Here is a 13,250-nt window from a genome sequence, read left to right on the forward strand (position 1 = left end):
TCCTTTCCAAAATCATTTATAAATATATTGAAAAGCACGGGTCCCAGTACAGATCTCTGAGGCACTCCACTGCCCTCCCCTCTTCACTGAGAAAACTGTTCATTTAATCCTACTCTCTGTTTCCTGTGCCTACAGAAAGATGGATGAATAGACATACAGACAAATATTGATCCCATTTATATAATTATTTCCAACATTCTATATATATTGGAAAGCATAAAAAGAATAATAAAAGACAAATGCTATTATTTTAATATGAAATTTATTGGTTATTTTTAAAAATTAACAGCATCAGTTTGTATACAGTAAATGTTATATGAAATCCTAAGCTACAGCTACTTTTTTGTTACAAATGCCATCAAACAATCTGTACTCATAGACTTTGGTCTTTCCAAAGGAAAACCTAAAGCACGGTCCCAGATTAAAGATGCCAAAATACCTAAAGCTCGTGATACTCCAAATATGACTGTATAAAAATTCATTTCTTTCAATCCATAGTACTGCAGAGAAAAAAAAACAGAAAAACAATATTTATGAAAATATGCTATTGTTCATTAAGAGGATGATTTTCCAAAGTCATTTATGTGTGAAAATGACTATTTTCCCAGTGAAAGGAAGGGCTGTTTGAAAATTGCCCACCCTGTCTATGGGTAAAAGTACACACATTGTTCCATAACACATGTATATTTAACTACACTTTTGTGGAGGCATTCCCAGAGGTTGGTTAAGCTAGGAGAGGCAACAATGCATGTAGTTTTGTATTTTAAAAGTATGTGAATTTTTTTCAGTATAAATATGATACAATTTTCAAAAGGAAATTATGTGAATATGTTGCCTTTCAGAATTGTTAAAAATCCCCAGGGAAAATTATCAGTGGACTTTGAATCAAAATGCAGGAACAGTAATTTTATAATAAACTTTTACATTTCAAAAATGCATAAGCTATGCCAGTTTTCAATGCACACAAATACAATTATTTGTCATTGAATATGGGACTTATGGGACAAGTTTACTTTGTAATTCCAGCAACCATCATAATGCACCAGGTTCCAGGAATTGTACCAGGTAACCCTTAAGAGCTAAAAGCTTCTATGTGCATGAAGGCATAATCATTGGTTGCTTTGGAATATTTTGACTCTTATAGGCTTATAAGTTAGAGAAGTACTTAACTTAATTTTCAATATTGAGTGTCGCTGGATGCCGTGTTCTCAGTATGAAATGCCGCTGGATGCTGCTTAACACTGTGTTGAAAGGATTCCTTGCAGGTCCGTGGTTGTATCTCCCAAATTGGGGTGTTGAATGAAAGTCCTGTCAATAGTTTCCTTTCAGGTAATCTTATAGTAGCTCGCTGTCAAATACGCACATTTTTTAGTTTACCACATATGTCTCTCATCTTTTAAATAGAATAAGCTGCACACATTTTACATACATCTGTATGGTTACAAAAATCTGTCACATCTTCAAGCCAGCTGTACCCTTGAGGAAGGAAGACATTCCGAAACTCTGCAGCGTCAAGGGCGTATTTGACAGCGAGCTACTATAAGATTACCTGAAAGGAAACTATTGACAGGACTTTCATTCAACAGCCCGATTCAAGAGATACAACTACAGATCTGCAAGGAATCCTTTCAACACAGTGTTAAGCGGCATCCAGCGGCATTTCATACTGAGATCATGGCATCCAGCGGGGCATTCAATATTGAAAATTAAGTTAAGTACTTCTCTAACTTATAAGCCTATAAGAGTCAAAATATTCCAAAGCAACCAATGATTATGCCTTTATGCACACAGAAGCTTTTAGCTCTTAAGGGTTACCTGGTACAATTCCTGGAACCTGGTGCATTATGATGGTTGCTGGAATTACAAAGTAAACTTGTCCCATAAATCCCATACTCAGTGAGAAATAATTGTATTTGTGTGTATAATTGATTTTTCTCACTTCAAGAGGTTTTTTTCTAATACAGTTTTCAATGCAAACATTTGTGCATAAGTTCACTTTAAAAATTATTTGAAATAATGCACACAAACTAACCCATACAAAGTTACACCTGCTTTTTGCAGGGTATAACTTCTGCATGTTAATTTATGTACATAGAAGTCAATATTCAAAAGGATCTGTCCGGCTAAATCCCCAAATTTAGCTGGACAAACCTGGGGTTTACATATATTCTCCCACTGAATGGCCAAGTTTTAGCTGGATAAGATATTTGGTGATTTGGAAGTAGATAGGGAAAACTGGCATTATGCCCACACTTATATTAAAGTGTTTTCTGGGGTGGGTAGCTGGAGGATTAGGCCTGATGATTTTGAAGATCTTTTTTTTAAAGTTTTAATTTGTAACCACTTAATCAGCTATATTTTAACATAGGATATTAAGTAGTAAGTTATCTAGCTGCATGTAGCCAGATAATTTTCAAAGCTAACCAGTTACATTCAAACATAACCAGTAAGATTTGAACATTATCTGGCTAAAGATAGCTGGATAACTTTAGTCAAGTATATTTAGTGGGACTTTTATCCCGTTGAATATCTGGGACAAATCATCTGGCCAGCTTTAGCTGGAAAACTTGTTCACTTGCTGGCTTTCTGAATATTGCCTTCATACTTTTTAAAATCAAAAGTATGCCCTAAGGGCCTCATTTTCTAAAGTATCGCAGGCCTGTGATACTTTAGGGAATGAGGGGTGGGGGGCCGAAACGGGGGGCGGGCCTGCGCTAGCCGGCAGCAATTGCACCGTCGCGGTGCGATCGCTGCTGGTTTTGCACCCAATAGCGCCACCATAGAAGGTGTAGCTATTGGGCGCGAACTCGGACGTGAAAAGGGCCTTACCTTTTCGTCGTCCGCGGCATCTTCGCGGAGTCAGCCCCGGTGACGCCCCGACTCCTCCTCTTCCGGGGCCGACTCTGCCCCCATTTTGGTATTGCACACGATAAGGGACATTTCGCGTGCGAAATGTTCCTTATCGCGTGCAATCCGATTAGAAAATGAGGCCCAAAATCTCAACTCCATTTCCTAAAACACCTATCTTTTGTGAACGGAAATTGGTATATGTACATACTTTTATGCACACAGATTTGGGCAATTTTATAATAATGTGAACTTATTAAAAGAGAGAACCCCAATACAATCTTATATATATGTGTTGTTTTAAATAATTTATTATATAAAGCTTACAAAAATATTTCAACTCACATAAATACATGAAAACTAGGGATGTGAATCGTTTTTGAATGATTAAAATTATCGTCAGATAATTTTAAAATCGTCCTAAATTGTTAGAGTGCACGATACAATACACATGTCCCCGATTTATCGTCAGGGGCATTTGTATTGTATCGTTAAATAGGGCACAAGAATTATTTGGAGGAGGGCGGGAAAACCGGCACACCAAAACAACCCCTAAACCCACCCCGACCCTTTAAAACCAATTCCTTACCCTCCCCCACCCTCCCGAACCCCCCCAAAATGCTAAATTACCTGGTGGTCCAGTGGGGAGGGGGGGGTGTCCCGGCGCGATCTCTCGCTCTCGGGCCATCGGCGCCATTTTGGCTGCCACTAATTAAAATGGCGCCGATGGCCCGATAAAATAAAAAACCCACCCGACCCTTTAAATCGACCCCCCCTTAGCCTCCCCCACCCTCCCGACCCTTTTTTTTTAGGGAGGCCCGCGCCGCTAAAAAAAAAAAAACCCACCCGACCCTTTAAATCGACCCCACCCTCCCGACCCCCCCCCCCAAACCTTTTAAAATTTACCTGGTGGTCCAGGGGGGCCTCGGAGGGCCTCGGGGAGAGATCCAGGGGAGCCTCGGGGAGAGGAGAGATCCAGGGGGGCCTCGGGGACAGATTTCCCGTTCCCATGCATCACCTGTTCTAAAAAAAAATGGCGCCGATGCCCCTTTGCCCTTACCATGTGACAGGGTATCCGTGCCATTGGCCGGCCCCTGTCACATGGTAGGAGCACTGGATGGCCGGCGCCATCTTTACTCATTAGCCCCTATTATACTATAGGGCTAATTTATTTATTTATTTATTTATTTATTTAGCATTTTTATATACCGAAATTCTTGTAGCAAAGCTACAAATCAATTCGGTTTACATTTTAACATTAACAGGCATGTAAGAATGTGTTTACATAGAACAAGGAAAATTAAACTAGGATCAGCAAGCGAGAGGTATTACCATAAACAAATAGTATGCTATTTATGTGTAACAAGCTCAAAAATAGCTAAACTAGTAACATGCTAGACAATAGTTAAAGTAACAATCAAGACAATAGCTAAACATGGTTCAATCTGGAAGAACTGCGGTTTGAGAAGGCTGCATGTAAGAATGATATCTGGGATTACAATATGGTTGTAATCTGAGAGCCATTTTAAGATGGAAAGGGCAAAGGGGCATCGGTGCCATTTTTGTTTTAGAACAGGTGATGCCTGGGAACGGGAAATCTGTCCCCGAGGCCCCCCTGGATCTCTCCTCTCCCCGAGGCCTCCCTGGATCTCTCCCCGAGGCCCCCCCGATGCCCCCCTGGACCACCAGGTAAATTTTAAAAGGTTTTGGGGGGGTCGGGTGGGTTTTTTTTTTTTAGCGATGTGAAATTGGCGATGTGAATTGGAATCGGAAACTATTCCAATTCACATATCTTAAAGATCAGATCCCCCCCCCGCCCCAGCCGAATCTGATCGTTAAGACGATCTGGCACACAATTCACATCTCTGATGAAAACACATCACAATCAAATATATTCATCTCTCTTATATAACCTACATTCTAGACACAATTTTATAACAAGCCATTTACATGCATAAACCTGTTTTATGAATGAAAATAGATTTGAGAATTACTTCCATATTTTCCACCTTTTCCAAATATGAGAATATAAGATACATTTATTATTTCATAGTCTCCTTTCCCTAAACAAATCCACAAATATAGTTCTGACTAGGACTAATAAAAATGTGCCACAAGTTTACCAGTTAGGGAGGAAAATAATCACTCATCAGATTTGTATTCCTTGCAGCCTTCTCTTCCTTCCCCATCTCTCTCTCTCTCTGTCCTTTCAGTTATTGCCCTTTCCTTCATCACTTTCATCTGCACCTTTTCCTCCTTCTATATTTCTCTCTGTACAGCTTCATACTCCACCCCTTTCTGTCCCCAGGTCATTAAGAGCCAACAACCACTACTCCTTGCAGGTTTAGCCAGAACAAGGTGCTACAACTCAGTTTCCACTTTTAAAATTTACAGAAATCATAGTGCTCAGTGAAATGGACTGACATTCAAGTTTCAAAAATTTCTCAGCATTCAAACAGGTTAATCCATAACCAGAGGGGTATTGCACCTATACCAGCAGATGGAGACGGAGTAAAGCTGACGTCATGGTATATATATACCCCTGGTTTGAGCTCAGCCTGCCAGTATTCTCCATCTTCAGTAGATGGTGGATGTGCATCTCCCTACTGGGGATTGCTTGTTTAAAAAAAAAAAAGAAAAGAAGGAGAAAGAGGATTAACATGCACTGTAGGCTCTTTCTTGCTGGGAACTGTTTCTGTGAGTGACTCTGGGGGCGGTCCAGGTGCGAACTGTTCCATTTTTTTTGCCAAAAATTGTTTCGGACTTTCATTTGACTCAATCGATTTCCTTGGCGATCCTGGATAGAGAAAGAGATATCAAGGAATATCGCCTGTTGCGGATCTTGGATGTCAAGCAACATCTTTTGAGGTATTCGGAGGTTTCTAGACTTTTTAGGACGACTGACCAGCTGTTCGTACTTCATGGTGGAAGTAAACAGGGTGAGCCAGCATCGCAGGCTACAATAGCCTGCTGGATTAAGGAAGTTATCACGGCCACGTATGTGGATGCTGAGCAGCTATTAGCTAAGCAGGTTAGGGCTCTTTCCACTAGGGCTCAGGCAGTGTCAAGGGCAGAGCCTCGATGGTTGTTTCCCATCAAAATTTGCCAAGCAACAACATGGTTCTCCTTACATACCTTTTCCAGGTATAACCAACCGGATGTGCAGGCCCGGGAGGACGCAGTCTTTGTGCATGAGGTGTTGGTCAAGACACGGACAGCTCCCACCATTTTCAGGAGTAGCTTGGCTACATCCCACTAGATGTGGATGAATCTCTCTGAATGCTGAGAAATTAGAAATTAGTACTTATCTGATACTTTCCTTTTCTGTAATGAAGACTGGTAAATCCACCTTCCTGCCCTTGGCTGCTGGTTTGTGGTTCTATTGTCCTCCTGAGTTGCTGTATTCCGGGGATAACTGGTAAGTATCATTTCAGTCCCTAGGTTAGTGATATTACACTCTTTGGGTGAGCTTAGTGTTTACTGTTACTGAGTGCTTGAGTGGTTATCTGTTAATGGTTGTAATCAATTATTGTTAATTTGTGCACAGTTGGCTTTTGCAAAGAATACTGGTGAGCTGATGTCAGAGCAGGGGTATATTAACCATGATGTCAACTTTGCGCTGTGTCCATCTGCTGGTAGAGGTGCATAACCTCACTGGTTGTGGATTAACCTGTCTTCATTAGAGAAAGCAGAGTTGCTTACCTGTAACAGGTGTTCTCCCAGGACAGCAGGATGTTAGTCTTCACAGATGGGTGACATCATCAGATGGAGCCCTGTCACGGAAAGCAAATGTTGCTTACCTGTAACAGGTGTTCTCACAGGACAGCAGGATGTTAGTCCTCACATATGGGTGACATCATCAGATGGAGTCCAATCATGGAAAACTTCTGTCAAAGTTTCCAGAACTTTGACTGGCCCCTACTGGGCATGCCCAGCAAGGCACTAACCCTGCAGCCAGCAGGGGTCCCCCTTCAGTCTTATTTGAAAGCTACAGGCAGTGCCGCAAAATAAAATAACAAAACGTTAGGAACCCAACACCGGGGGCGGCGGGTGGGTTTCGTGAGGACTAATATCCTGCTGTCCTGTGAGAACACCTGTTACAGGTAAGCAACATTTGGTTTCTCACAGGACAAGCAGGATAGTAGTCCTCACATATGGGTGAGTTCCGAACTGAGGATGTCCGAACATGCACCAAATGTACCCAAGGCGTGCAACAGGCACAACAACTGTGGTAAAATTTGGATGAGGGCATCCTGAACCCCACCGGGCAGGCGGAAGGGTGTTGGTACGTCACATTGTAAATAGGTTACGAAGGACAGACTGGCCAAAGATGGAATCTTGTCTTCCGGCTTTGTCCAAGCAATAGTGAGCTGCAAAGGTGTGGAGAGAACTCCAAATGGCAGCCCTACAAATGTCAGGAAGCGGCACCGATCGTAGGTGTGCTACTGAAGTTGCATGGCCCTCACAGAGTGTGTTTTAACACGGTCTTGGAATGGAATGCCCGCTTGTTGATAGCAGAAGTTTATGCAATCCGCCAACCAGGAGGAGAGAGTCTGCTTACCCACAGGCTTCCCTAACTTGTTAGGGTGGAAAGAGACAAACAAATGAGTGCTTTCCCTGTGGGCAGCTTTATGGTCTAGGTAAAATGCTAGAGCCTGTTTACAGTCAAGTGTATGCAGAGCCTGTTCTCCTGGGTTAGCATGGGGCCTGGGAAAAAAGGTGGGTAGTATGATGGATTAAGATGAAAATCCGAAACTACCTTAGGTAAGAATTTCGGGTGAGTGCGGAGTACCGCCCGGTCCTGCAGAAGTTTAGTTAAGGCGGATAGGTAACTAGAGCCTGCAATTCACTAACTCTGTGAGCTGAAATGATAGCCAAAAGGAAAATCACTTTCCATGTGAGATATCTAAGGTCACAGGAGTGGAGAGGCTCGAAAGGTGGTTTCATGAGCCGACCCAGAACCAGATTAAGGTCCCAAGAAGGGGCCAGAGGACATAGTGGAGGCTTGATGTGGAGCAAGCCATTCAAAAAAGTGTTACAAGGGGTGTACTGATATAGAGACATCCCCGATACCTTTGTGGAAGGTGGTTACTGACATGCATTCTAATGGAGGAAGCCTTAAGACCTGACTCTGATAGATGTCAGAGATAATCTAGAAATTTCGGGATTGGACAGGAAAAGGGGTCAAGGGACTGAGAAGAGCACCATGACGTGAACCTTTTCCATTTGTAAGAGTAAGATTTTCTCGTGGAAGGCTTCCGTGAAGCGATCAAGACACGGGATTTTGCAATACAAAATGGCGCCGGCCGTATGGCCATATTGCCGTATTGCAAAATGGCGCCGGCCGTATGGCCGTATGGCCGGCGCCATTTTGCAATACGGCAATACGATTCGAGTGCAGGAGGTCGCTTCCGGACCCCCGCTGGACTTTTGGCAAGTCTTGTGGGGGTCAGGAGGCCCCCCCAAGCTGGCCAAAAGTCCCTGGGGGTCCAGCGGGGGTCCTGGAGCGATCTCCTGCGCTCGTATTGTCGGGGGACAGGAACCAAAATGGCGCCGGCGCTACCTTTGCCCTGTCATATGACAGGGCAAAGGTAGCGCCGGCGCCATTTCTATCAACGCACCCGTGGCCCGAGAGTGGAAGATCACACCGGGACCCCCCCACTGGACCCCAGGTAATTTAAGACATTTTGGGGGGGTTCGGGAGGGTGGGGGATTTATTTTAAAGGGTCGGGGTGGGTTTTAGGGTTGTTTTAGTGTGCCGGTTTTCCCGCCCTCCCCCTTCCCCCGATTTACGATTTTTGACGATAAATTGGGGGAATTCCTATTGGATATCGCCTCTAACGATTTTTGAGGATTTAAAATATATCGGACGATATTTTAAATCGTCAAAAATGATTCACATCCCTATATCTGAATGCTCGAAGTTCCAGGAAATTTATTTGGTGTTTGGCTTCCGCTGGAGACCAAGATCCTTGTGTCTGCATATCGGCTACCTGGGCTCCCCACCCGAGGTTGGAAGCATTGGTGGTGAGAATGATTTGAGGATTTGGAACCTGGAAGGGCAATCCCTGGAGGAGATTGATCTGATTTTTCCACCAAGCGAGTGACAGACGGAGTGAGTCCGTGACCTGCACAATGGCTGACAGAGGTTGAGTAGCTTGAGTCCATTGAGAATTCAGAGTCCAGTGCATGAGTCTCATGGCCAAGCGAGCCATTGGTGTGACGTGGACTGAGGACGCCATGTGTCCCAGGAGGACAAGAAATTGGCATGCAGTCGCAGAGTGTTGGGACTGCAGCTGGTGGGCAAGAGATACCAGAGTCAATGCTCGTTGTCGAGGCAGGAAAGCCTTTGCCTGTAAGGTGTCTAAGTCTGCCCCAATGAACGACAAGTTTTGAGATGGGACTAAATAGGATTTGTCATTATTGACGAGAAATCCTAATAAAATTAGAGTGTATAAGGTTAGATTGAGAGACGACAGAGCAGTTTGCTGAAAGGGAGCCCTGACTAATCAGTCGTCCTGAGGAAGACTGCGACGACTACGAGGCATTTTGTAAAGACTTGTGGTGCAGACGCTAGGCCGAATGGAACCACTCGGTATTGATAGTGCTTGGGGCCTACTAGGAGCCTCAGGTACTTGCGGTGAGCTGGACTTATCGCAATGTGGGTATATGCTTCCTGGAGGTCCAGAGAGCAGAGTCAGTCTCCTCTTTGAAGAAGAGGTAGAAGCAATCCCAAGGTGATCGCTTCTACCTCTTGAGATTGTAAATCCAGAATAGGACGGACGCCACCCGATTTTTTGGGGATTAGGAAGTACCGGGAATAGAACCCTAGGCCTTGCTGAGAGTATGGAACGGATTCTATTGCTCTTGGCTGGAGAAGAAGGGAAACCTCTTGATCCAGAAAAATGGAATGTTCGGACGTTCTCCACTTCTGTAGAGGTGGGGAATCCGGTGGCAGGGTGAGAAAGTTCAGATGGTAACCCTGAGTAATGATTGCCAATACTCATTGATCGGATGTGATTGAATGCCACATATTGTGGAAGTGGCACAACCGACCTCCTACTGGTATGTGCGACAGAGGAATCTGGCTGCTGCTCTCTAAATGGAAGTCAAAAAACTGAAGCAGGTCCTGGTTGAGGAGCTGCTTGTGGTTTTTACTTTCGGGCTTGACGAGACTGGTTTTTGATAAGGTCTCATGGCACGGGATCTGGATGGTGGCGGGTAAGACTTCTTCGGGCAGAAGAATGACTTCTTAGAGTCCTTTCTGAAAGGTTGTTTTGAGGAGAAGTCAGAAGGCATCAAAGAGAGCTGTCTTAGGGTCTCATGATGGTCTTTGAATTCTGCCACTGTCTATTGAATGTGTTCGCCAAACAGATTATCTCTGACACAAGGCAGGTCGGATAACCGGTCTTGTACTTCTGGGAGAAGGTCAGAAGACTTGAGCCAGGCCCAGCACCTCGCTGAAATGGCAACTGCAGAAACTCTGGTAGAAGTATAAAAAATGTCATAAGATGTTCTAATCTCATGCTTGCCTGCCTCAAACCCCTTGTTGACTAGGGTTTGTAATTGTTCTTGAAATTGCTGAGGCAGGGAGTCTGAGAATTCTTGTATCTGCTTAAAAATGGCCCTGTTATATTGGGTCATATAAAGCTGGTAGGCTGCAATTCGGGAGATGAGCATGGTCCCTTGAAATACTCGGTGACCAATGTTATCTAGGAATTTCTGTTCCTTTCCAGGAGGAACAGATGAGTGAGGTTTTGACATCTTCGCCCTTTTTTGAGCAGACTCTACAACAACCAAGTGGTAATCAAGCTGAGATTTTTGAAAGCCTGGGGCTGATTGTACCAAATAGGTAGTGTTAGCTTTTCTATGTACTGGAGCAATACATCCAGGATGTTCTCAGTTCTTCTTAAGAAGATCAAGAAGGACCTGATGGATGGGAAAGCAAAATTGCTTACCTTGAAATAGGTGTTATCCCAGGACAGCAGGATGTAGTCCCCACATATGGGTGACGTCACCGACGGAGCCCTAGTGCAGGAAAACTTTCTGTCAATGTTTCTAGAAACTTTTGACTGGCCCTGTGAGGCCACTGAGCATGCCCAGCATGCTATGATATTCTCTGCCACAGGTGTCTCTCTTCAGTCTCGTATGTAGCAATAAGCTTTAGCAAAAAATAAAATAATAAAAGGAATGAAACCCAACTCCGCGGGGTGGCGGGCGGGTTTCGTGAGGACTACATCCTGCTGACCTGGGATAACATCTATTACAAGGTAAGCAATTTTGCTTTATCCCAGGACAAGCAGGATGCTAGTCCTCACATATGGGTGATTAGCAAGCTAGAGGCTGAATCATTTTGTAGTGAAGTAGCACTGAAGTATTGTTGTTGAAAATGAGTCAGCCGAAGATCACAGCAGATTGGATGTAGAAGGAGTTGGGATTAAACTGGAAACAAGTTCTTTAAGACAGATTGTCCATAGGCTGAATCTTGTTATCCTTGCTTGTCCAAACAGTAATGAGCTGCAAAAGTGTGAAGAGAACTCCATGTTGCTGCTTTTCATATGTCAAGGATTGGCACTGAACGACAGTGTGCTACTGAGGTTGACATTGCCCTCACTGAATGTGCCTTTACTCGCCCTTGGAGAGGAAGGCCTGCTTTTTCATAGCAAAACTGTATGCAATCTGCTAGCCAATTGGATATAGTATGTTTACCCACTGCCTTTCCTGGTTTGTTTGGATCATAAGATACAAAACGTTGAGTGGATTTTCTGTGGACTGAGGTGCGGTTTATATAAAATGCTAGTGCACGCTTACAGTCCAAGATATGTAAGGCTGTCTCTCCTGGATGGGAATGGGGCCTTGGAAAGAATGTGGGTAAAACTATGGATTGGTTCAAGTGGAATTCTGTAACTATTTTGGGAAGGAATTTTGGATGAGTACGGAGAACCACTCTGTCATGTAGGAACTTTGTATAGGGTGAGTACGTGACAAGTGCTTGTAACTCACTAACCCTTCTAGCTTATGTAATGGCTATGAGGAAGATAGTCTTCCATGTGAGAAATTTAAAATCACATGAATCTATGGGTTCAAAAGGGGAACGCATGAGTCTTGTTAAGATCAGATTCAGGTCCCATTCTATGACTGGTGGCCGAATTGGTGGTTTTAGATGCATTAAACCTCTCATAAACCTACTGACAAGAGGTTGTGTGGAAATAGGTGCATCTCCTACCTTGTTATGGTAGGCTGAGATTGCACTTAAATGTACCCGTACGGATGAAGTCTAGAGACCAGAGTCTGAAAGGTGGTATAAGTACTCTAGTAGAGAAGTAGTGGGACAAGCAATTGGGTCAATTCTGTTCTGCGTACACCACAAAGTAAACCGTTTCCATTTCAAAGAATAGTTCTTACGTGTGGAAGGTTTACGTGAAGCTAGAAGCACTTGAGATACGTTGGTGGAAAGATTGAGTGGCTGTAAGATCAAGTTTTCAACATCCATGCTGTCAGGGATAGGGATCGAAGGTTGGGATGGCACAACCGACCCTGATCCTGAGTTATGAGAGTTGGAGCTACTCCCAGACGAATTGGATCCCTGACTGAGAGGTCTAGAAGTGTGGGAAACCATACTTGTTGAGGCCAATATGGGGCTATGAGTATCATGGACCCCTTGTCCTGTTGTAGCTTTACTAGAGTTTTGGTTATGAGCGGTATTGGAGGATACGCGTATAGAAGGTCTGAGTTCCAAGGATGAGCAAAGGTATCCTTGGCTGGCTGGTTCTTCTGTTTGTGTAGAAAACAGAATATGTCCACTTTGTGATTCAGATGTGACGCAAAGAGGTCTATTGTCGGTTGACCCCAACGTTGAAAGATCCTGGTCGCTACTGAGGGATCCAGGGACCATTCGTGTGGTTTGAATTGACGACTGAGGCGATCCACTAGTACATTTTGAATGCTTGCCAGATAAGTGGCCCGGAGAAACATTGAGTGGTTGAGGGTCCAGCCCCAAATCTGTGCAGCTTCTTGACAAAGGAGATACGAGCCCATACCTCCCTGTTTGTTGATGTACCACATGGCTACTGTGTTGTCCGTTTGGATTAGAACAGTCTTGTGTGAAAGGCAGTCCTTGAACGCATGTAGCGCATAACGTATAGTTCGAAGCTCTAGGAAATTTATTTGAAATGTTGCTTCGAGGTTTGTCCAAGTCCCTTGTGTTTGGAGATTGCCCATGTGAGCTCCCCAACCCAAGGTGGATGCATCTATAGTTAAAGTTATCTGTGGGACTAGTTGCTGAAAAGGTAGGCCTTTGCACAAGTTGTCCATGTTTGTCCACCAAAGTAGAGATGATCTTAGTTGGTGGGTCACTTGAATTGGATAATGCAGTGATTGAATGGTTTGGATCCATTGTGATC

The 13,250-nt window shown here is 43.9% G+C and overlaps 1 protein-coding gene across 4 annotated transcripts in view; it reads right to left on the bottom strand.

Annotated features, from left to right (window-relative positions):
• Positions 1-300: 300 nt before the first annotated feature.
• LOC115084403 (citrate synthase, mitochondrial-like) overlaps positions 301-13,250 on the bottom strand; it is a 307,904-nt gene continuing 294,954 nt past the window's right edge. For 3 of the 4 annotated variants that reach the window (XM_029589235.1, XM_029589233.1, XM_029589234.1), the window contains one exon: positions 301-500. In XM_029589235.1, the coding sequence (XP_029445095.1) occupies positions 336-500 (165 nt within the window). In that variant the 3' untranslated portion in view covers positions 301-335. The remainder of the gene's footprint in view (positions 501-13,250) is intronic. The other variant, XR_003854548.1, reaches the window with a different exon arrangement.

Source organism: Rhinatrema bivittatum, chromosome 2, assembly GCF_901001135.1.
Source record: "Rhinatrema bivittatum chromosome 2, aRhiBiv1.1, whole genome shotgun sequence".
Taxonomy (NCBI): Eukaryota; Metazoa; Chordata; class Amphibia; order Gymnophiona; family Rhinatrematidae; genus Rhinatrema; species Rhinatrema bivittatum.